General features: G+C 37.3%; 1 protein-coding gene across 2 annotated transcripts in view; it reads left to right on the forward strand.

The window, feature by feature from the left end:
- The window catches only part of LOC140171210 (insulin-like peptide receptor), a 173,705-nt gene that overhangs the window by 23,774 nt on the left and 123,075 nt on the right, over positions 1 to 26,856 (forward strand). For both annotated transcript variants that reach the window (XM_072194423.1, XM_072194424.1), the window contains exon 3: positions 26,149 to 26,691. In XM_072194423.1, coding sequence (XP_072050524.1) covers positions 26,149 to 26,691 — 543 coding nt within the window. The remainder of the gene's footprint in view (positions 1 to 26,148; positions 26,692 to 26,856) is intronic.

The raw sequence follows: 26,856 nt of genomic DNA on the forward strand, positions 1-26,856 counted from the left end.
AGCATTTTGGGATAGCTAGCATTGGTGTGGTGTGAAGGTGAAGAAAGCAAGGCATAGAAATTGCGAGGGAAGAAAATGGATCCCTAATATCGTGTGTACAGGAAGGAGTCTATCACTATCAGTAGACCATTTGATAGCAATCGGATTCATCTGATAATAAAATGGGGCGATGGGGAGATCACTACCAGATGTAAATGCCATCTTCATACAGTAATAGAAATCAGCTCATTCCTCAGTTCTCATCACCATATTTTTCACATAAACTGGACAGTGCATTGTATTAAAATGTATCAATGGATTAAAATGTTTGTTTCAAAATTATGTCAATTTTTCAAATTACAGCCAAATTGAATTTTAAAACATGCACAGGCTTTCTTCAATTTCTTGGTGGAATTATGAACGAGAACATTGTAAAGGCCTGCTCTGATACTGTACAAGTTGGACAACATGCATATGTAGGCCTACACCCCCACATACATTCACATGTACATGTACATCACTTGTGCATTTCTGTCATTATCTCTCTCTCATTCATGAATACCCCCACCTACCCACAGTCCCACACCTATTCATGCACACATCAACAACCGTGGATGACTGTTGTCTTCCCTATTATTTTATTACTAACTGTGGACACATGAGTTTTTTTTCGCTATCCAGATCTGATCCTACACCAATTGCAGGGTTCCTTATTACAGTTCCAAATGCTGTTCACGATCCGAAAACAAAGGTTATAGGAACTGTGGACATTCTTACATCCTGTGCATCCTCATTTATACTAGAGATTTTGACTGTTTACAACATACACCCACCCACCCCCACACGACATATGGTACAGTTTATATGTACATGTACATTTTTGTAAGCCCATGCACCCATTCCTACACATACCCACCCCACCCAGAATATGTACACCCCACCCCACAGGGTCATAGCATTTTCACTGAACCTTGGGTATCAAACTCTCCACTTAGCATTAGGCAGACAATAAGAGGCTGGTATGGCATCATTTTGTGGCACAGATCATTGATTGCAGGCATGGGAAAGGGCAAAGGGGCTAAATCCCAGGAACTATAGGATTGAAATGGAATCGGCAATGATTGACACTCTACAAATTTTGGCTGGGGTGTGGTGCTGGATTCTTGTGTAATGTATACATTACATGGGTAAATGTTGTTTTTATATCCTTACGGAAATGTGTTTGATCAAAACAGAAAATAAGAGCAAGTTCAGGTGCATAATCCCCATATTTCATTTCATTATACATTTACGCAAATAAATTTTGTGTTGTACTCATGCGTCTAATGTAGTCTGTATAAAAGATATTCCTTGTATAAATGTGAATTTTTGTGATATTTACAGTCATTTGTAATGAGCTCTTTGCAAAATCCTTTTGAAGTAGGCAACATTGCAGTGAAAGGTCTGCCAAACACATTTTACAGTTCATTTACTTTTATCAAGTATTATGTGAACAGATTTCTTAGAATTCAGAAATTTCACAGTTCCTCTGCACATCTGTTTTTACACTTATGTAAAAACAAAACCAGAGGCCTATGGACTGAATTTTTACATGATTCAAAACTCAAAAGTACCGGTACCGTAATTAGTATTGATCAAGGTGGTTGAAGTCATCGTTTTTGTCCCCTTATGTAAAAACACGCTTATAATCCACCAGGGGATAGGGGTACTCGGCACAAATGACCATACGGGGATGTGCAGCAAACATGGGTAGCATTTTTGGCCTTTTGGTATATCAATGACCCTTTTCTATGCCAATTTTAGTATTCTGGATAGGTCGAAATTTCTCCAAATGTTGGGGTAAAAGTAAAAACTAAGACAATTTGTGCTAAATTTGCCACAAATTTTGACTTTTGGTATATCAATGGGTCCAAGTTTCTTGTAAATCGGTATATTGATGGGTTCACTTTCAAGTTCTTGATAGCACACCTCTACCAAACCAAACTTGAGTACCCCGATAATCCTCAACCTGAAATATTTTGTACATTAGTAGGTTACTGATTCTCAAGTCCAATTGATTTGAGGGTAATCCAGTTCAACTGGACATGGATTATTACATATCACAGATAGTCCATGTTGATCAATGCAGACAGTCATCTATCGAAAGCTGTTTTGTAAAGCAATCTCACCATCCATGGTATCGTTGCTAGTATTGTATGAATATTTGATGCGCAAATGGCCATATCCATATCTAGTATCATCACAGCCAATATTACGCTCTGTGTATGCAACATTCGGCGCATGTACCGACTCCAGAATAGGAAGTTCTTGCCTGCCTCAAGAGCCACTGGACCAATACTTGGCATGTTTTTACGCACTTGAATATTTTTGCCTGTAGATTCTAAATGACTGTTGATTTAAAATTGTGATATTTTGTATTTTAAAAATTGTGATTTGTAGTCTGCTAGCTAATGGTGTGGGTTATTATGGTGTAGATGGTTAACCAGTCCATTCCATCTTGTTTTCTCTTATAAATAATCTGGACACACAGACTTTACAAACCATCTAGTCTGATGAGTTCCACTGATAATTCTCACAGGCACGTAAGGCATATTTGTGGAACAATATATAATATTAGTAAAGAACTTGCTCTCTAGTAGACGTGCTTGCTTGCCGAAACATGTCTTAAATTCAAATTTAGTGCAGTTTTAGAAACGGAAATCAGGATAATGAAAATTAAAGCATGTTTTTTAAAATCTTGAAGAAAGGGTATTGCCCTGATTTGTAAAGAGTTTTTTGTTGAAGTATAAACTCATAAGCAAACAAAATAAAATTGATTTTCGCTTTTGATACGGTTTTACGCTTCAAGGTTAAATTCTGAAGTAAGTACATCCAAATGAGATCACACAGATTTCTTTTTGGAATTAAATTTTTGTAAAGAAATTGCTTGGAGCAAGCAATTGTGTTTAAAAAATGAAAAAATTTGTCCAACATGTGTGCTTTAATTTCCCCCATTTGAATGTTCACGATTGAGATATTGTGATTGATGCATTTGGGGCAGGTTTATTTTTGCCTCCTAGCATTGTTGAAAACGTTGGCCTTTTTTCCTTCTTTTTTCATTGGAGTGTTGTTATGTACTAGGAGGCTATTACAAATTGCGTGCAAGCAAGCAGTGCTAGTCCAATGAGTGTTGCAGGTCATTGTTAACATGACTGACTATTATGGGGATGTTGCCATTGGCATTGGAATGTACACTGATGTTTACAAGATACAAAATTGTGATCAAATCAGTTCCCAGGTAGACACTGTTCCTTATGAATACTATAGTGCAAGTGGAGTTTGCAGGATTGTTGTGAATGTTTTAAAATTAACTGAACACTGGTTTTTGCTATCGGAAGTTAAAGGAAGAAACAAATAAAGGAAAGAAGATGATCAAAGAAGTCACTTGGTACCTCAGGATTCGAACCTTAAAGCGCATGATCACCGACCGGTAACCATGGTGGTTTCTCTTGCCTGGCCAGCGATTCTGTACTTATATGACTTGGGTTGATGGCATCATGGCACCACGTGGGATGCATGCATGCGCAGTGGTTATTCTTGTGGTATTTACTGGTGTTAGGGTTAATATCCCCCATTCTGTTATTATTATTCAATAATAGGCCTCAATTGGAATAGATACATGGCTGGATTGCAAAACAATACCCTTATTCTCAAATTAAAGCAAAGTTCCCCCATATACAAATTAGCCAGAACAGCAAGGTTGCCTGAAGTCTCACCCCTTGTCTGTAAAAACAGCAGTGCACCACAGAAACAGGAACCAAGCTTTTCTCATATATGATCATGTGATCAAAATATGACTGAAGAGAAACAGTTCAGTCATAGACCACCAAAAAAACCCAAAAAGCATCTCTTCTTCTGTTATAATACTGGTCTTCTGAGTCCCACGGGTTTCTGCATAAAATAAACCATAGTTACCCTGAATTAAATGCTGAAAACAGTGGCTTAATGTTTGGCTCTGGGTAGTAGAAGAGAGGATCTGGATATTCATATAGGCCTAGATGGGGATTACATATTGCATGGTAAGGATATGAGAGGAAATAGCAGATTTAACTCCTGATGTTTTCATGTTCTTTAATCTAATCTTACCAACTTCATGTTTCATAATCTTGTGAAGGACTATCCTAATTGTGTTTATATCTGGGATGTTTCAGTTGTCCTGTTATAACAGGGCTGAATCTATATTAAAATGTAGTTGATGGCATCAACTACATGTAATTCCATGGATATACATGTTACAATGCCACTGAAACAATGAGATGTGTCTAAGGCACAATAAAATGTGTCTTATTGGTTTGAGGCAATTTAATCACACAATTCAGAGGACGTGGCACACCGACATCGCCTGGCTAATAATTATTTGGTGCAGCAGAGACACTAAAATGAATACACGGGATCGATACACGTGAATTGCTATGCACGATTTTGATATCAGACGAAAATCTTCGGATACTGGGTTAGAAAATTATGAATATCTCCCGCAAATGAATTTTTCTCAAGAAACCAGATGTGGTCTCATACACTTGAAAATACGTGTTGAACAGATATCATAGTCGTTAGCGTGCGCTTTGAAAATTGGCCGTGCGCTTTGAACTCAAAATCTGACCAAAACTCTAATGTTATATTGCGTTGGTCCTGTATGGACTACAGCGCGCAGCAGGCTAGCTGCACTCACTACTCAGTGGAGGCAGTATAACCATTGACCGCAATGTCGTATACAAGCCTACTCCAACAGCGAGAAATCAATTACCCCGGTTATTGTCAGTAGCCTTAGTCAGGTCACTTCGCTAATATTATGCATCTCATAAGGTCCGAATAAAATGGCCATACGTGGCTGTGGATTCAACCTACCATGGCGATTTCTACCATGAAGATATCGGGGCGATGTCACTGTGCGTGGTACAACAACATGGTGACTCTATTTAGATTAGGTTTAACTTTAAAGTAAGGATTAGTACTAGGGTTAAGTCCGATTCGCAACATCGCGCGATGCTGTGATGCCTTTTTACACCGCAGCATTGCACAATGAAATTTAAATGTACTGCAACGCGATATCGTGGCCGCGATGTGGAGTCTGCATCTCCTTTTATGGTCATTCTGCCAACCTTGATTTTCCAGCAGCCAATCACAAGTGTGCACGTCCGTAAGATCGCAAGAAAGAGAGAAGAAAGTTGAACAAAGTCATCGCACAGTGGAATTTGCTTCGGTATAATGAGGTTTCACCGCAGAGCTCGTAAAAGCCTGGCTCAGATTCATTGTGGCTGCGATGTGGAGTCTGAATTCGGAAAAGGTGCTTCCAATTTCATTGTGCACTGACTGCATAGGAAAAAGAGTATCGATGGTTACATTTAGGCCCCTATATAGTCTATTCATTCATCTTCACATAATTTATAATGAGAGCCATTAAGGGCTCCCCTGAACCAAGACTTAATATGCAAGTTCATCACTTTCCATACAAAGATTTATAACAAAATAATGGACAATTTTGTGTCATACATTGCCATTCCCCATATCATAATTATCCATTCTGCACATGCAAACAAACCTTCAAACAATGCTATTTTTAGAACTACCTGTAACTTCCGAGTAAACTAAAACACGGTCATTGTGGACTAATGGCATCTCAGATGTATATTCCAAGAATTGGTTTCAGTCAACAATGTTCAGATGGGAACCTCCTCCTTGGGATATTTGATAATGTTGGCAAGCTTTTGAATTAACAATTAAATACAGTTAAAAATTTTTTTTTTTTTGATGAACAATCAATTAAATATATACCTCCTTTTCAAGGTGAATCAATCAAATAAATCAGGGGGAACATAAACACCACAGAGCAAGAAACTTTCAATTGTTTCTGCTCAAAGAGCCCTGTGTCAAGTAAAAATTACAATACTCTATTGTCTGTAATAAATGCTCCCTCTAATAAATGCCCCCCTGCGATTTTTCAAAGCTCTGTGTCAAGTAAATATTACAAATACTGTATTGTCTGTAATAAATGCTCCCTATCTTATAAATGGCCACCCCCTGTGATTTTTCTATGAAAAAGTGACCGATTACATGCAAAAGGTTCCATGCGATATCATTTGAGTAAGCTTAAAATGCTGGATGTCACAATCGCTAGCTTGCATGGACAAAAAAATTCTATCCAGTTCAAATTATGGTAGAATTTCACTCAGAAAAAAATTACATTCTTGCGAAGTAGTTTTGTTTACCGCGTTTAAAGGTCTACATGGGTGCTGGCATATTATGAACCAGAAGTGAATGATACCATACAAATTTTGCCCTATTTTAAGCTTTTTCACTGAAAATATGCTTCTAATAAATGACCTCCTGTTCGAGAAAAATTACACACCCCTGGTGTTTACAGACAATATGCATAATTATGTAGGCTACCATCATTCAGCGTGTTTATACTGAGCGTACGGCTTTTTGACCCGCTATTTTCCGGGCACAAAATACCGATCATAATCCGGCCACCGTTACCCAGCTTGTTTCTACTGAGACCAGAAAGCCGTGTCTCGCATTTATGCACGGCATTTTTTTCCTGTAAACCGGAAGTACGGAAAACAGATTTGACGGTTGTACCCTAAATTTAAATGTCTACGCATGGCAGCTCATGGCATATGACCTAGGGCCTACAATCACAATTTCGTGTTTTCGTAAAATCCAAATTGCATTAATTTACCAGTGGATCTAGTAATTGGCTATAAGACAGCGTTCAAGCTTTGACTTGCGTTTGGCGGACAGAATGGTGGGAACTTAAAGTGAAAGATATCCTACTTAAAGGAACATTTTCTGGGGTGAAATTTTGTGTAGAAACTGAATCTGACATAAAAAATGCATAATTGTCAACTTGAAAATTTTTCCCATAGCACTGTACAGGCATATTTCTGCCCGAAGTCCTCAAATTTGAGCGAAAATTGGAGAAAAAAAAATAAGTCCTTCAAAACTGGGACTCTCAGGGCTAAACAAACATAAACTTGCTCTAGAGGGAGGTCTTGGCTATAGCAAGTTTATATTTGTTTAGCCTTAAACCTCACCGCTTTGAAGGACTTATTTTTTTATGAAGGCCTTTTACTTTTTCACACCACTTGAAATGTTAGGGGTAGGGGTAACATATTACTACTTTAATTTTTGTCAGTACATTTAACTGTGTCAAGTTTTATACCACTATTTAGCTAGTGAAATACTGAACATAAAGACACAAAAAGCATCTCAATAGCTCATACCATTGAGGAGTTATGGCTTTTTCAAGCTCAAAATTAGGCGAAAATTTCATTTTTCCCAAATCAATTGTCACCCTGACCCCAACTTTCTAACCCTGTTACAAAAATAAAGAAACAGATTTATCCCATTTAATGATTTGAATATCACAAATGTACCTTTGTCACATAATTAGCATAAAAAATTAGGCACTACTCAGTAGTTTTCATGTTCATACACTCACAGGAAATTAGCAAGTCAAAATTTTTGTCACCCCAAAATGGCCATTTTCGGCCAAAATTGGACCAAAAAATGAATTTTTCTCAAAATCAGTGAAAAATAAGGGGTTTTAAGTACCAAAATCTGAAAATATGTGACATTTTACCCTAGAAACATTTAAGCAATCAAGAATTTTGACTGTTTTCACCCCTAAATATTTTTTTCACACGCGTGTCCGCCAAATGTAAGTCAAAGCTTGAATGCTGTCATAAATGATAATTAATTAACAGCCAAAATATAACCAACTCATTAACTATAAAGAAGTAGACCCAGACTAAGTAAAGTCATATCCATTTTACTTCATCAAATTCATGCGAGTCACACATGTGGCCAGTGTATGATCAGAAAGAAGGAACCTACATTATAGGCCTAGGCTAGACTATACAAGTAGAATTTAAATCGCGTTATTTTTGCAACACGAATGACCTCGACCCGGCAACCGATGACACGGCTCGTTTCTACTGCGCGGATTACACGCTTTGACCAGGCGTGATCCACCTCTTGAAAGGCGAGCACATGACCCGGCATGACACGGCAACCGATTACCCAGATCGTTTCTACTGGGCTTGTTACCCGGTATGACCCGGCACGGCACGGCATGGCACGGAATTTGGCCCTCAGTAGAAACACGCAGATTGTGTTGTTAGCAAACTGGCTGCTTGTGTCATCTGTTGAAAAATGTGCAAAATCAATTATCAATTTCATTGTTCTATAATATTATCTATTGCTAATTGGACCATAGGTATTTGAGGAGCTCAAATACAGGTCTATGATTAGACTCATCACTGCTCTGATTTTGATCAATCTGTTGCAGTTAACTCAAAATCTTGTAAATATTATTGATCGATACATGTGGGCTTAAATTTGACAATGTATTCATCATGTAGAGTTTTGGTAGATTCACTGTGATAAAATAATGGTGATCAGAAAATTAGATTGATCAAAAACTTCCTGCGCTACCTTGTTGCAGGTGTTTTCTGTCCGGAAGGGTCATTTTTGGTCTGTGCCCTTATTGTGTCCTTGCACTTTTGATTTTTTGCCAATACGAATAAACAAATATTGTAAAAAGATACATAAAATTTGAAAGATATTTATCATCAAGACATTACTCTCTAGAGACGGAATGATTTAGGGAATGTTTTAAATCTTCTCTTGAGCATTTATTGATTGTTTGGTATAATGACTCTTTGACGTCCATGTTCACATGTCAACTCCTGGCAAAAGAAGACCGGGACTCCACACACCTCTTACATACTTGCCTGACTTGGGTATGATGAAAACATTCAAGTAGAACAGATAGCCATAATTACCCAAGATCGCTGTGAGTGGAGAAATCTTGTGGTTGCCAACTCCGCAGCCCAAGGATGCTGATGATGTTTATGAAGGTTTATGTGCCATTCTACATGATGAGGATGACAATATCTTTTATTTTCATTAACTTGCAGTGCACTTGACGGTCCATTTAACCATCTTTACTACTGAAATTCATACAATTTGCAAAAACAAACTGACAAAAAATTATGGCATGTCTTGGTACTTAAAAATTTGGGACGTCCCCTATTACTCAATGAAGAGACACTGATTCTGGAAGCATCTCATCTGGGAGATATTTTTAGTGAATATGATGACAATGTAATGAAAATGGAAATCCCGTCATAACAATTCAATCCATACCTGCCTTAGCTTACGTCATAGAAACGTTTTTGAGTTTCACTCACTCCATATCTCGCAGCAAAGACCTTCACATTAGTGTCCAAAGGTTATTATTGTCAATTTTTTCCTTTCTGCTCAGGTAGTGAATTAAGTACACACCTTTTCCTCCATTAGTGTACCTTCTCCTTCACAAATGAATTGATAAAAGCCTCAAATAAGTGAGGAAGTGAAAAAAAACGTCAAGTGTTTACGAGAACTGAGTGAACATGAACCGTAACATGAACGTACTTAAATGAAAGTGTTTGTCAGCTGTGAGCAGCGAGTGTGTAGTGTCTCGTATTAGTTCAATGACTCCGCTGCCGTCTCATGGATAGAAAATGGTCACTATTTAGAGTCCAATTGGTTGATTTCCCATGGTACTGTAACATAATTTTTTGGTTGACATTTGAGCCACGCGGAACGCTGGGAATACTATTTGTGCGATACAATCGTGGAGGGACTGCGGCTCACTGTACACTTAAGAACGACTGGTTTTATTTTTGGTTTTCGATTTGGTATATGTTATTGAGCTTTTAGCATACGTGATGATCATTTGGTAATTACTTAAAGTCATTCAAAGACTGAAATAGATGTTTTACATTGGATTTTAATCAATCTTATTTAATGTTCATAATTTGTAACATGAAATAGTGATTATTCAACTTCAAGGTAGGAAGGAGTCATGAGAAGCTAAGATTGACAAAGTAGAATTTACCTAAAAGTTGATTTAAAAAAGACAATCTGAAAAAGGATTAGGAAATTATGAATTTCTGGATTTAGAAAATAAGGCACCTGCAACGCAAGGTGATGTGCAGAATTTTACAGTAAATAAGATCTTAGGGTTCATTTAAATTGATAAATTATGCACTTTTCATCAACAGGCTGGAGAATACTTATGTCTATTCCTCCCAAAATGGGTCACTCTCCAATTACTCGCATTACACATGTGATTTGTCCTTGTTCTTAATATTGGTGTACATTGTACACAAGATATAATGTTGTAAACAATTTTGATTTGAAAAAGAAAATAATACGAACAACAGCTAAAATATCACACAAATTTCTTGCAGATTTAGTAATGTAGGGATATATCAAAGATCATTAATTTTTGTTTCAGTCATTGTATTTGTAAGCATCTAAGTCAGCTGTGTTATTCATTGAATTTCATTCCAATGAAGCCGGAAAACATGGTTTCTAATTTGCCTATCTAAACGTCACATGTGCCATTTACCTAGCGATGTCTGCGTGTGTTACATTGTATGTACCATTGTACTGCCTGTAACCACCTTCTTGTGAGCTTATTGCTATTGGACTATTCCAGTTGAAATCCATACACCCCCTATTAGTATTATAGATCTAGAAGACATGACTCCAACACAGGGGGTGTAGATTTCAAATGGAGTCACTCACTCAGATAACTTATGTCTTCTTTAGGGGGTGTATGGATTTCAATAGCCCATTTTGAAACACATGTGATCTTGTGAATCTTATCTTAGACCTTACTTGATATAAGTCAGAAAATATTGTCAACTCAAGTAGTGCAAATTATACCCCAAACAAGAAGAGTCTTTTAAAAAGACACAGTTCACGGATCAGGTGTATAGTAATTTGTTCTATAACTTTCCATTTTCATATCTAACCTACTCTGCACTGATCTTACAATAAATTAGTGATTTGAGGCATAATGACTACTACATGTACATCCTGACTCTGGCTATATAACTCTCCATCCAGCAAGAAACTCATTATCACTATCATAGGCTTATTGAAATTCAATTAATATACCATGCAGATAATAACCTTGGCCCAATAATTATTTGGGATCCAATTATGATAAGCAAACATTACTGGGTAGATAACAGGAATTAAGTTTTGTCAGTTGGAAGGAATTGAGTAAATCGCCTGTATCAAAATAGCAGTGTATTTTTCATATATGCAGTAATATGCTCAGCCTTATCACAACATAAACAATAGCATTGACCTTACCCACCAATCAGTAAAGCCTATTATAATCATGTGATGGCTCAATCCAATAGTAAACATGCTTAGAAAAAAGGCAAAAAAAATAGTCCTGGCTGCCATTGTCTCAATACAAGATAAGATGTGCTAAAAAGTCCTTGTTATGTGGGGCCGGATTAGATAAAGGGACACAAACCTGGGTATGAGGCATTAGGAATTATTTCCTAGCCTCACAACCACAGTGTTGATGGCTACAATAGTTATTCAAGACACAGTGTATGTAAGGGATAAACTGTGCATATGAGATATGGGTTCAAGTGGGAGAAATGTTCACTGCCGTGAACAAAAAAAATCTTTCTGTAGGATTCATTTTTTCCGCCTTAGTGTAGTTACCAAATTTAAATTTTATGTTTGTTCGTAAATCGCAAATTAGTTTCAGGTATAGACGTAGGCCTACGATCTTACAGACTTATACATTAAATAAAGTGTCATATATTTATAAGCTCTAAATAGAAGAGCCTGAAAATGAATGTGAAGTAAACAAATTCAACTTTTACTTTTTTTTTGGGGGGGGGGAGCAAAATATGTTAGATACACTATGTTACAGAAATTGATGTTGAAGTACATTGCACCTGAAGTGTTCAGTTTCTGTTGTAAATATTTAAAGTTTCTTTTTAGCAACAAGGAAAAATACCTGAGAATCTTTGAAACTCATTTCAGAATGAGGTCCATTCAAGTATTTTGTGTGCAACTCCTTTACTCGATCATAACAATCGTTCTTGACTTTGGTTATTTTGGTGCTAAATTGCAAATGCCTTACGCACAAGTGTCAGAAATGTGGCCGTACAGAGACGATATGTTGTCCTTTTCTTCTTTTTGAGCGTAGCACGAGTTGTTTGTTGTTGCTCGTCGTGTAACATTTATTGCTCCCTCAGGGCCTTAAATAGCTCTAAACAGATTACGGAAGAGTGGCTCATTCAGACTGTTCAAAGTAGTTACAGCAGTAGAGGCTGTCGTTTGGGGACGATTGAATGTCGTTGAAACTCAACTCGGCACAGTTGAATGCTGAAGAAAATCATGTAAATGGTCATATCTGTAATGTAAGTGTTAAGTGATGGTTACAGTCAAGAAATATTGGAAACAAAAGCTGAGAGGATGTTACTTTATTTGACCTGCGAATCTTGAAAATATTATGAGATGCTAAGAGGCATATGTACAATTGTACATCACAGTACATTGTACATGTACTTGATGACAAAACATTACAGCTAAAACATAATAACCGATTGCACAGAGCTGAAGATGACTTTTAAGGTTAAGGCTAAGGTTAATATGATCAGGATTATCCACAAGGAATATCACAGCAAAACGGGATTTTTATGTATGATCTTAAAGTTGTGATGTCAGTAGCATGAAAAATGCTGGGCTTAAACTTTAAAGAGTATTACGTCAGTAAGGTAAACAGGGAGGGATTCAGCACCACTACTGGATGCATGCGCTGTATAGGCATGCAGGAGACTAACTGGGTCACCGACCAATAAGGTCACGTTTGTTTGTGCTGGAAAACATGGATGACGCCTTAACACGTTCACGGATCCATCACTCTAGCTATTGCCAATAAAATAACACTGTATCTTGATGAGTTTAACCAATCACAGTATCCGATAGTATTTATAGTAAGCTGATGTTCAACACTGCCAGCATGTTTTCACAAACATCTGTATGCAAAATTTTTGTGCATTAAATTATTTATTTTTAAATGTTTTTTAGAGAAGTACAGAAAAAGGCAAGCAGAGGGGAAAACAAGAACTGTCTTTAAAAAGGACATTGGGATTCATGTATACACCTCAAAAGTTGGTAACACCTTTCTCCATAACCAAATTGCCACACTTTGTATTTCCATGTTGTGTGCAAGTGATCAACAGCAGATGAGTCCATGACAGCTTGAAAAACAGATCAATATCATAATTATGAGATATGAACTAATTACCAAATCAAAATAGCAAAACAAGAAAATAAATAACTCAAAACCAACCAACAAATTTTCACTTTTTGCATTGTAGAAACAGTTTAAGCATGTGCTGTTTACCCCATTTTGAAAAGTAATTGACCAAACACTGCTGGTGCCCCCTATGAGATGTCCCAGGCGCTAGACTGCATCAAATGGAATTTTATCTTGCAACATTGTGTGCAGGTTTTGGCGATTTTTCCTGGAACTATGATTATTTTATCATTCAATAAAAATATACTGTAAGTTGGAACAAGCCCCACGCCTCTTATTTTAATCCCACGCTTTATATCATTCCACGCTTTTTAAACCCCACGCTTTTTACAATTTTCAGAATTTTGAACCTGCACGCATTAAAAAGCGTGGACTGCCGAGTATGAAGAGGCCCTGATATATGTGATGCGATCAAGCAAAATCAGTCGGAACTCGGAAATATTGAATTTCAGTTTCTTATAGGATAGTAACAAACATTTGCAAAGCTACATTTTGCAGAAAACCCCACTGCAACTGAACCACCAGTTCTAAAGATATGAGCAATTAAAGAGTTTCCATAACAATAGAAAACAAAAGGAAATAGTTCCTTTGTTAGGCTATATCTCAAAATCAATATTTCCGAGTTCCGACTGATTTTGCTTGATCGCATCACATATATAGATACATTATTGGTCTGTAATTATATAAACATCTCAAAAAACTAACTAACCCCCCTTAAATAATGGCCATTATTCATAAACGGGCTATTGTATTACAAATCTGTATAATGCGTTGGAAGCGGAATTTATTTCTGCGCATTTTGACACCTTATTTGATACGATAGCCCAGAAAACAATAAAACACCGGTCAATTTAATGTAATGAGGTCCAGATTTGAAAATTGCACTTAAACAACAATACAAAAACACTCAGATATCATTACACAGATTTCCTTCCATTTCTGAATACAAATCAATAGAGTTTTCTTTCAAATCTTGGGTTACATTGATTTAAATGTACACTGTGACGTCAATATTTAGACAATTGCTACAAATGTGGTGTCAAAATGCGCAGAAATAAATTCTGCTTCCAACACATTTTACAGATTTGTAATACAATCGCCCGTTTTTGAATAATGGGCATTATTTACGGGGGGTTAGTTACTTTTTTTGAGATGTTTAGTTGGGAATAATATAATACACAGGACAGCAATAGGATGGACTTAAAAGATTAGAACTCACTGGACTGGACACTGGCAATTGCATTTATCAAAAGGATATGAATTTAATCACAGCAATCACTCATAGATATAAACACTGTTAATTAATTGGGCTCAGAGAATTAATGACCCTGGTGAATTCCTAGAATATAATTCTTCTGAAAGGTTTATATATCGAGGGGTTTAAACTTTAAGTGCAAGAACGCCCAATCTGCAATAGCTGCCAAGTGTTTAGACGAGTACAGTATTTACACAAATATATGCATGGCCCAACCATCCTGGATATCACAACCCACAACTGGACATATAGCCAATGCTTCCTATGGCCAACCTGTCTGGCCATGAAGACTTTCCTAAATATTTGGCACCAGTGTTGCCTCTAAACTTAAAGAGGAAGGCCCACCAGAGCATTTCTTCTGGGGTGAACCAAACATGCCTGGTTATCAAATTAATCAGGTTATCTCTGAATTTGACAAGTGCTAATTGATGTTTTAATGTTATTGCATCAATTAGCAATGCAAAGCTCAGTTGGCTCAGAAAGTTGAGAAATGGGCCCACAATACTATAGGCTCTGGCGATTAGTTAATTTTTTTTCAAAAATAATCCAGTACCGTATGGTTTAAAAATATTGTATCACAAGTACCGCTTTTCTTCCAATTTTTTTTTTAAAACAATCAAATTTTGCTGCAATTATCCAGAAAACACCCATCAGGAACATGTGTTAGTGTGCCCCTATTGATGAAACTACATTAACTAGAAATTTTACTTACTGAAACAACAAATTTTCATAATTGCCCATCAAAAGCACAAGGTTGGAGCCTCTTCCTTTGTTGTATAATATCTATGACTGATGATAATTTCACCTTGGCATAACAACTTGTGCTATTTTTCAATTTAAACATGTGATCAAGATGTGTTACTTTCCACAATGCTACCATGAATTCTGAGAAAAATATTAAATAATTTGATGAAGAAAATGATTAACTGATAAGCGCCACCTTAAAATGAGCACCTTAGATGTCCAGCGTCACAACTCTTGCTATTTTTCAATTTGTAGGTGTGTGCGAAGCAGTAAGAAGGGATCATGGAGTTCATTAAGGTGTTGTTTATATGACCTGCGATTTAAGGGTTTGTTATAACACAAAGAAGAAGCCTATATGCAACTTGATGATTATACTAGTTTAGATAACACACGACCGTTTTAATTTGGAGTTGCATCTTCACATCGTCGCCGTCTTGTAGAACCCTCAGGCTTCGGACGAGTTCGCTCGCTTGCGTGCATTGTTAGCTAGGATAACAGTGTAAACTTGTCAGACTTTTCTAGTGTGTTGTTGACTGCCACTTTGGCTCATTTGAGGCAAATCACTTTTAACCAAGTTGTTCCAGAGCTTTGAATTTCTTAAAATTCTAATATGCATATGATTTCTATCAAATTTAAGGATGATAAAATAATAAAAGTTATTTATTAAACTGTTAGGAAGGTTTTTTATTCATATTAACCCGAAATAATGGGATAAAATCATATTTTATGTAAGTTAAAACATGAATGCCAAAATCGTACCAGGTTTGGGGAAAAAATAACAAATTAAAATTTTTTATTATGCCTTGTAATGATCTGCATATCTGGAAGCTACATCACAGGTTTGCTGCTTGCATTTAGCATGTTTCTCTCATCTGAAACAAAATTCTTTATTTCATCCAGTTTAGAAAGTTTCATACATCATGAGAAAAAGTATAAAATTAAAAGCCATTAACCCATTTTCACACTTATTAGTTACAGAAGAACTAGTTTTGAAATCAGTTTTCAGTAAAAAAATGACTGGTTTGATCATAGACCCTGATCAGATGTGTTAATGTCTTTGAACTTGCTACAAATGGAAGTGAAAAAAGGGGACAATGCTATAAATTGTTAAGAGCAAATTTAATTTCCGTTAATTTGAGAATATCAACAACAGCTTGTTTGTGATCAAGTCAAAATATCTTGCCAGTGGGTAAACCTGGAATTTTGAAAACTGAAACCATTATTAAAATAAATTTATGAAAAAGTGAATAGAAGATGAAAAATGTGAAAATTACTAAGTAAGTAGGAACTAGATTTAAGGCCAAGGAAAATATTGGTGAGGGAAGCCCTTATTTTTTTTTTTTTTTCAAGATGGCTGCCATGTTATGTATAAAATGGCTGTTAAAACACACCTTATTGATCATATTTAGTATTACCGTATTCGTCCGAGTATAGTCCCACCCCCCCCCAGAAATTGTAATAAATAAAAAATTCGGTTTTGGAGTGTCCCTTGACCTAGACCTAACTGCTAGGATTATTCATGGTTGACCAAAAAAAAACCAATGCAAGATGTTTTGTGTTTTTAATATGAAAATTGATAATTTGTATTCATGTCATACTCTATTAATGATTTCAAAATGCATTCAAATTCAATGCATTTTGAAATCATTAATAGAGTATGGCATGAATACAAATTATCAATTTTCATATTAAAACACAAAACATCATGCAATTTTTTTTTTTTTTTGAAATTCAAGTATAATCCCAACCCCCAATTTTGAACAACTTATACTCAGACGAATGCGGTAATTGATGTTTTTATAGCACTTGTCTTTTTCATTGAGGATTAGTTGAAAGTGGTGGACTTACAAATAGGTATGATATATATTTATTTAGAATTTTTTTTCCCAGAATTTTAAAAGTATTCTGAAAATAACAAATAACAAAAAAAAAAAATGGGCCGGCGTCAATAATTAGTGCGGATGGGGAAAAGAAACACATTTTTTTTACTTAGTCTAAAATAAATTAACAATTTTAAACAAACGAACTATACAGTGATCGAATTTAGGAAAAATAAATGGTTGTCCCACGGACAACCAGATTACAATTTCTGGTTGTCCGTCTAAGTTTTTGGTTGTCTGTAGGCCTACAAATGTGACTTTTTGCAAGATTTATGGTTGTCCGGCGGACAACCGAATCAGTATTTTTGGTTGTCCGGCGACTTTTTTAGTTGTCCCGGGCAACCGGACAACCAAAATTTCGAACCCTGGAACTATACCTCACATTGGTACATCTTGTTGACTGCGAAGTAAAATCACATTGAATGTTCATCCCAAACATTCATGATGACAACGCTGTTAGCAATTAATTGGTCAAAGTTTCACCATAACAGCGTTTTCAAATCGATGAGAGTGACCTGATACAGTTGTGAAATTCTATTCAAGTAAATTATTTGCATTTCTAGATATAGTTATTGCCATTTCAATCATTGATGTGCAGCAAAACAAAATTAAAGTCAATTGTAGTAGACAGCTGCCCTGCTTTATGAGTTTAAAGCGAACAACACAGCTCTAGTCCTACGTGGCGCATATCAATATTTTCACATGGTCTATACTGGGGGATATGGATATTCCATGGGGTGGGATGGAATACAAATCTGCTACTGAAGCCTGAACAAGAGGTCAACTCTGTTTGGGGGGGTAGCAGGGGGCAAGGGTTCAGAGGGAGGTTGTTAATTGTTATATCCCTTGTCCAATGTTCCCTTCCTAAAGCAAAGGATGCGTTCACATTATTAGAAAATACCTGGTTCCAGCCTGTAGTCCGTATAACTTAAAAGGAGACTGGCAAGATTCTAGTCTGATAGGTTGGACTACCAAGTTGACAGAGCAGTTTGACATATTGACCAGTTGGATCAATAATACATATGTCAACTGCTGCACACAAACAAATAAATAAACAACTTGATCTTATTTATCAAATTCGCTGAACCAGTAAGAATGTTATTAAGGTACTCATTTATATATGTGTGTTGACAAAGATGAAAAATCACCATTGTTTGTCTGGGGAGTCAAAACTATCATTTGAAACAATTTTCTTCTCCGAAATATTTTTAAAATAAGTTTTATTAAAAATGTTTGTTTACAATATAGGCCTAGTTCATTAGCTGCTGTCTTGGAGCCATGAATATAATTTATATTCAGTTCATTGCTTCACTGTGAGTTGATAATCATAATACTAATCATAGAGAATTTGCCCGTCTGTCCGCGCGCAATATTGCACTTACGCGGAATTTACGCGGAATACCAACGGGCGTGCGAGCGGAGTATGTGTGTTGACTTTTGAGTACCAACAGGCATGCGTGCGGAGTACCAACGGGTGCAGTGCGAGCATCGGAAAACATCACAGCGTAACAGGCTAACAGGTGCATCTATCGGACCAATATTTTCAACGCATATTTCAAACAGAACAAGTGCATATTTCAACTGACTATTTCTGTGGTATTTTCAGGGTTGACACTTCCAAATTTGGGGAAGAAAGTCCACTTTTCTCAAAACTGCCCCTCCCCCCTTGGAAAAAAGTCAACTTTTTCAAAATTAGCAAAAAATTCCTGTCTACAGGCCTGGTAACAGTAACGGGTGTTGGTTAATTAGAGATATCACGAGAACCGCCCAACCCGAGAACCGCAAAATCTAGTTTGGTATAATATTCAGGAATAGGATATTAAAGCTTATAATGTTACACACTGTTATCAGTACTACTCATCACTTGTCCAATTCAGTGATTGATATGCATGCAGTGGACGGACACTCAATGGATATTTTTGTCCTTTGGCTATTCCATTTGCAATCCATACACCCCCTATGGAAGACATGACCTCAATCTCCCACACAGGGAGTGTAGATTTCAAATGGAGTCACCCATTCAGATAACCCCATTTGAAATTCACACTCCCTGTGTGGAAGATTAAGGTCATGTCTTCTATAGGGGGTGTATGGATTTCAATCGGAACAGCCCATTTCTGCCGCTGAATAGAGGAGATTGTTTTCCAACATCAAAGCTTCCATCCAAAACAACAACACTGGCAAATATAGCCAGAAAGGGCAGGCCTGCATACTAGCAATGATGGCAGGCAACACAAGGCTGGATAGCTAGCGTACTGACTTGGCGTAAACAACTGGGGGCTATTGATCTGATCGAGAAAGATGGGTATTGGGCCCTGATGCATCAACCTCGTAGCTTGTTTGTGTGTTACCCATCATGCAGTGCTTCTAGCATCCTCTGCAACAAGGCTCATTTGGAAGTGTTACAATAACATTGCAGACAATTAATTGTAACTTGGTTATTGTAAAATCTTGATATCATAGTTAGTAAAAATCTTGAAAATGTCCCTAGCGTAGTTATAAATAAATTCATGAAAATTGTATAGTATAGATGTACAATGGTATTAATAGCACTTCAGCAGTTATGAAAATTTTCATTGGTGTGAAATTTGCATTTTTATGCTAATACCCATACAGCCAGCTGATGGCAGAGATGGAGTTGGTGGTAAACAACTTGGTGAGCTAGGAGTAAAAACATGACAGGATTTTTTACCAGGGATGTCATTTTCCCCTCTGTTTTCTTGGATGGCTTTAACCTTTATAATCCTGCAGTCGTGTAGTGTGTGAAATGAGAATAGAATCAAAATGGAGGTGCTGAGGTTTTTAATGTAAGAAAATAAAATTGGTATTCTTGGAAGATTTTGTTGAGGCGTGCAAAGCACTTAGTTCTGTAGAAAGATTGTGAATATGGATTGTTAAAGACCCATTCAGTGATCCCAGCGCAAGTGTAAAAAAATTAAAATTGTTTATAAATTGCTTAAAAGCGAAGGATAAGTCATTCAAATTGTCATTTGGTATTTTTGAAGTGACAAATTTGGCAAAAAACGAAGAAATCAGCAGTACTGACGAAGTTGAAGCCCCTTTCAAATACATGTAGCTAATTTAGATACTTTACTGGTTAGCAAATGTTCTCAGTACAGATCCAAATAAGTAAAATTAGGTACTCACTAGAAATATTTCGATTCCTATCAGGAATCTTGTTCACTCTGGTTTGGTGAGTGGTGGTGTTTCTAGTTGTTATCGGCAATCTTTGTGACTGATCTTGATGACGGCACATGGTTTGCTTGCCGATTGATGATCTGATCGTAGATTCGATCAAGTCTGTACGCCCCCTCGTCCTTGTTCATGGTGGTGTTGCCTCTGCTCCTAATCCAGATGGCCTCTTTGAGCCAACGGGTAGTTTTGTTTGCCTCTTGGTCGATGACTTTGGCCTCCTCCCACCCAATCACGTGATTATTAGTTGCTGTGTGTTCAGCTATGGCTGATTTGTAGTGTTAAGAGGAAATTACGGCGAGGGTACAGTAAAAGCGCTCCGAGATTGTGAAAACATCGAAAAAAAGACATCCAGTTATAGGAATGCCCGATAAATACGCGTAAAGCTAAGGATATTATCAAGAAAGCGGAGAAAGAACTACTTCGTGAACGTTTGCGAGTGATCAACAATAAAAATCGAGCAATTAGATCGCCAGAAAGCTAATTTTAATCGGGATTTAAACTCCCGCGGTCTCCCTAGCGACATCAAACAAAACATCACCCAACATCTCGCGAGATCTCGAGAAAAGCATTTCCAAGATGTCCGCGCCCGTCAACAAAACAAGTTTGACCGGCTGGTGGAGAAAACAACAAAACCAAAGCTTAACAAGACCGTCGTTGCATCTTTTAATGAAAAGGTTGATCTCAGCGGAAGCCAGCTCAAGCGGTGGGTAATCAATTTATCTAAATATAAAGTAACTAAGGCTCAAGAAAAGGTACTTAGTCGCGGTCTGAATTTTGCTATGTCCCCCGATAAGATTGAGTCATCGATCACGAACGAGTTTATCATTGCGTGTGAAAATCTTGTTGGAAACTACCAAGGGTGACGCAGCCCAACTTAGATCGGAGGTAGTAGGCGCAATCAAGTCAACTAAAGTACCAAAATCAAATGTAACAAAGGACGAAAGAATCGCCATTAAAGAGCTTCAAAAAGAAAAATCCATTCAAATCTTGGGTGCAGACAAGGGTAGAGCCACTGTCATATTAGATACCACCGAATATGATGAAAAGCTTGAAAATCTGCTCAATGACACTAGCACGTATGAGGAGCTTAAAGAAGACCCCACCCCAAAATTTAAAAAGAAGCTTGTTGCCATCTTAAACAGACTCTTGCGTGAGGAAAAATATCACAAAAGGACAAAGATTTCCTGTTCCCCACAGCGGAGATTGTCCCGCATATATACGGCAGTCCTAAGATTCATAAGAAAGACAATCCGCTTCACGCCCGATTATCGACTACACAGGCTCAATCGGGTATAATGTTTCGAGATCTCTGGCAGACATAATTAGTCCTCTTGTCGGCAACACAGTCCATCATGTCCTCAACTCGAAACAACTTGCTGAGGACTTGAACGGGATCATCATCGGTGATGACGAATACCTGATCTCACATGACGTGGTATCCCTGTTCACTAAGACTCCTGTGGATCTCACGCTGAAGATTATCCATGAAAGGTTGGAAAAAGATCATGAGTTGAAAAAGGACTCTCCTCAGCGTCGACGACTTGATGGAATTAATTGAATTCATTCTTACTACCACTTACTTCACATCAAAAGGCAAGATCTTCCAGCAAAAGAAAGGTATGGCAATGGGCAGCCCCCTAAGTCCCATAGCGGTCAACCTATTCATGGAATGGTTTGAGAATGAAGCCATAGCCACAGCTCCTGACAACTGCAAACCCAGAGTCTGGAAGAGATATGTAGACGATGTCTTAGAAGTGATCAAGAAAGGAGAAGCGGAGAATCTGACTACACATTTGAACCAAGTTGATCCTACAAATAGCATCAAATTTACGTATGAAGAAGAATCGGACAATAGTATTCCTTTCTTAGACACCTTAATTACCAAGAAAGATGACGGGTCCCTCAAATTGTGCATTTATAGAAAACCAACGCACACGGACCAGTACTTGCAATTCCAATCGCATCATCCGTTACACCACAAATTAGGTGTTGTGAGGACCCTCATTGATAGGAAAGATTCAATTGTTTCTGAGGAAACCGATCGCCAGAAAGAAAAGTCACATATAGAGCAAGCACTTACTCAATGTGGCTATCCTCAGTGGTCAATAAAGAAAGTTATCGAGGAAAAAGATCTCCCAAAGCCAAAGAAACCAAAACCTAGCGACGGCAAAGACAAAAGCAAAGGCCTTGTTGTGCTTCCATATGTAGAGGGCCTATCCGAACGGGTATCAAGAATTTTCAAGAAACATGGTTTCGCAACATCGTTAAAACCACATTCCACCATCCGCAAGGCTCTTGTACACCCAAAGGATAAGCGAGACCCACTCCAGACAGCAGAGGCGGTTTATGAAATTCCGTGTAAGAGCTGCCCAAAAACATACATAGGAGAAACGGGCGCTTTTGTCTACGAGACTAAAAGAACATAAATCGGAAGCAGATAAAGCTAGTGAGAAAACTTTCACCAGAGCACAGAGGAAGGCGTCAACCACAGAAACCTACAAATCAGCCATAGCTGAACACACAGCAACTAATAATCACGTGATTGGGTGGGAGGAGGCCAAAGTCATCGACCAAGAGGCAAACAAAACTACCCGTTGGCTCAAAGAGGCCATCTGGATTAGGAGCAGAGGCAACACCACCATGAACAAGGACGAGGGGCGTACAGACTTGATCGAATCTGATCAGATCATCAATCGGCAAGCAAACCATGTGGCGTCATCAAGATCAGTCACAAAGATTGCCGATAACAACTAGAAACACCACCACTCACCAAACCAGAGTGAACAAGATTCCTGATAGGAATCGAAATATTTCTAGTGAGTACCTAATTTTACTTATTTGGATCTGTACTGAGAACATTTGCTAACCAGTGATTTATGAACGATCCTGATGAATTTGTTCAGAGTGTAATTTAGATACTGTCAGTATCTAAATTACAGATTCGTAAAATGCCTTTATTTTGTCTTAAATACACGGCTTTCGGCTGAACCACTTTGACAATGGCAAAGGTACCAAAATCTGAGTTTTGATGATTTTTACGATCGTCCGGATGAGCAAATCACTGAATGGGCCTTTAAATCATGATTTGAAAAGAAACCTACCTATACCAGTCTACTAGTATAAAATGGTTTTGGAGCTGCACGGTAGTTTAGTAGTTCAGTGATCAGATTCATGATCACACGGTTGTGGGTTCAAGTCACATTGCAGCACTTAACTCTACCCAGGTGCACAATGGGGAGCTGTTAGGAGTTGCAAAATGGTGTCATTGTTCATGGTTGTTTGATGTGATCATTTATTAAATTATCTAACAATCATAATGTTCAATTCTATCACATTAATATACACAGATACATTTCCAGCTCTTTTTCGTTTCTTTATCAACTTAATTGTCTTTTCTGCTTTTTGTGGTCATATTTAGTATCAGTCAGTGTGGACGAATACATAGCAAACATTTATTGTATACAGGATCTTTACCCAGAGCAGCCAGTGCACATAAACATTGAAAAAAAAAGGATCTTTACCCAGAGCAGCCAGTGCACATAAACATTGAAAAAAAATACAGTGCATCTGGCGAGATTAGAACCGGCAACCTTTGTAATAGCACATGTAGCAGGCCACTTACCAACTGAGCCACAGAGACATGCTGGTGACATATCTGTGGTGACATAGACCCTAGAAAGGAATCCTTCTACAGTCTATGCTGGAGAGGGGTGGAAGTTTGAAATCTATACTATATGTATTTTTATTTTTGGAAGAGTGTTGCAAGGAAATGTTAAAAGCATACCATCATACACTGGCATGGTTCATGTTTTACAAGCTTTTACACTACAATCAGATAAACTGTTTGCTGCAGTAGGCTTGAGCAGTGAGCACACATAATAACATCTTTATTTTTCCCAATAAAATATGCTCAAATGTGCAGTAACAAAAGAAATAGTGCATTACATTACACTGGGGACAATATTGAACTTAAATGACATGTTCAGAATCAGATGCATAGTGATACCATTGACTTTCTACTGCAATGTTTCTTGCTGCTTGAAAAAGAAGGATCCAGTTTATTGGTAAAAGTGGCTCATTTTATTGCTAGCAAGTAGCATAGATTCAGCTTTATGGGACAAATAATGAAATGTTTAGGTAGAACCTGGGTTACCCAAACTGCGAGATGGTAGCCCGATTGGGTGAATTAAAAAAGATTTTCAGTCACCACGATTCTTTTCCCCAGCATATAAAAACTAATGGTGCAATTTTTCAACATTGCTTCCTTGATTGTTTGTAGTTTCTATAGAAACCAATGGTGAAGGGAAAAATTGGGTGACTCTTCTGTGATGTGACCAGTGATTTGGGCTGAAATTTGCTGGCAACCCTGAGTAGAAGCAATCAAATGTGACTGAAGATTGCGAACAGGTGGAAATGTGTGATAAACCCAAGTCAATTTACCTCTCTGAATTTCACCCAAATTGACTGGTCTTTTCTTGTCTAGGATAGAGGCTTGATATTAACCTTTGGAAATTTACTTTCATGTTATCCTGCTGGGGATAACTCTCATAACATAACTCTACATGATTACAGAATGCGGTTTTTTTGTTGCTTTTTGGAAATATTCCAACCAATTTATACAATGTAATCTTAATTTACTTGAAAAGCCCCCACTCAAATTGGAAAGCCTTTATCAGTTTACCTGCATTTGATTTGTATCCATTTTGAAATCATGACATGAACCAAATTATAACTTTACATAATTGAAGATACAAAATGTAATTTTTTTTGTCAACCATGAATGATCTTAGCATAAATTAATAAAAAAATAAAATAATAGTGTATCCCAGCGCTCTACAAAATACATAAAAATGACAGGGTTGGTATTAGGGTGTAGAGGGGTTTTGATATGCTCATATTTGTGCATGACACATGTATGTGGTATGAAAAATATTTATGAACATGCTTTATAACATTTTAGGACATCAAACCTTCCCAATTAAGCATTTACGGTAAACAGGCTTTGTTTGTGTCATCAATGGATTATTGGTTATTGATCAAATCACAATACCCCTATTGCACACTTAACCTCGTAGTCCCAACCGCTTAAATATCATAGATCCATAGTTCACCGGCAGCTTTGCCCATTGCGGAAACATTGCATGGGTATTTTGATCAATAATGCCACACACAACAATAAGGTAATGTACCCAAATAAGCACACTATAAAACTGTAATGTACCAGGCACTCAAAGGTGGGTCTGGCTAGCCATAAGAGAAAGCTTTGGCAAACATGTTTTGCCTTATTGAAGATGCTACGTATTGATTCCTACCATTAAATGACAGGTGATTTCTTGGCAGGGGCCACGATAAAAAAATAAAAACCAAGATTGTTTGTTTTAAAGGGAAAGACGGGTTTCTTTCCTAGTTTATCTCAAGTGTGTACATTTTGAGTCAAAAATAAACTAGAACTTGACAGTAATGTATTTTTACTCAGTGTAAACACTCGTGCCTTGGTATTCTCAGTCTTATCCTCCATGTGCGTGGTTCAGAACCTTATTTCCTTTATAATATTCTTTCCTTCCCTTTGCTAAAAGCATAAAGAGCATTAGGGTTAATAGAGTGTATGTGACAATTCTTTAAAGTCTGAACATATTAATTATGAAATAAATTTATTAAACTTTTTGTTGCTTGTTATTGTTGCAAGCAAATTGATTCATAAATGAGACAAATTCAAAGGTTTGCAGACATCTGATGATTCAGTATCAGTAAGTGTATGTGTGTGCAAGCTAGCCTCAGTTTGAGTAATAGTTTGGTTTTATCTCATTAAATTGAGTCATCAAATCGATTGATTATTTGCTTTTAAATCTGAAGAGATTCACAAATATTGTCATTGCTTTAAAAATTAAGCTCTCATTAATGTTATTCTTTCTTTTCATTTACAGTTTGTAATTCATTAGATATACGGAACTCAGTGGAGCAATTTGAACGGCTGAAAGACTGTGAAGTAATAGAAGGTAACCTGCAGATTCTTCTCATCGATAAAGCTGTGCCAGCAGACTATCAAAACTTGCATTTTCCAAAGTTGCGAGAGATCACCGGCCACTTTCTTCTATTCCGAGTTAGCAACTTATACACCTTAAGTCATATATTTCCGAATTTGGCAGTCATTCGTGGGGACACGTTGTTCAGTAACTATGCACTTGTAATATATGAAATGCTGGAACTGCAAGAAATAGGGCTCCTCAGTTTGGTGAGCATCCCTAGGGGAGGGGTCAGAATTGAAAAGAACCCAAATCTGTGTTATTTGAGTAAAATTGACTGGTCCCTAATTCTTCAGGATGGAGTGGAAGGGAACTTTATCAAGGAAAACAAAGACCAAGGAGACTGCCTTAACTTTTGTCCCGAGGATGTATATGGAGAGAGGACGTGTAGAAGACATGGCGTTGAGCAAGAATTGTGTTGGACACAGGACTCCTGCCAAATAGGTAAGCTTTATTTTATTTATCCAGTTGACAATGCAACAGCTTGGATCTTTTCCTCGTCGCCGAAATCTGTATCCCATAACCAAATACAGAGTGACTCGCATATTTAACATGTTGGGGAAAAGGGAAAGATCCCAGTTATTGCATTGACAATACACATTGTTTCTC

The sequence above is a fragment of the Amphiura filiformis genome, chromosome 15 (genome assembly GCF_039555335.1).
Source record: "Amphiura filiformis chromosome 15, Afil_fr2py, whole genome shotgun sequence".
In the NCBI taxonomy this organism is placed as follows: Eukaryota; Metazoa; Echinodermata; class Ophiuroidea; order Amphilepidida; family Amphiuridae; genus Amphiura; species Amphiura filiformis.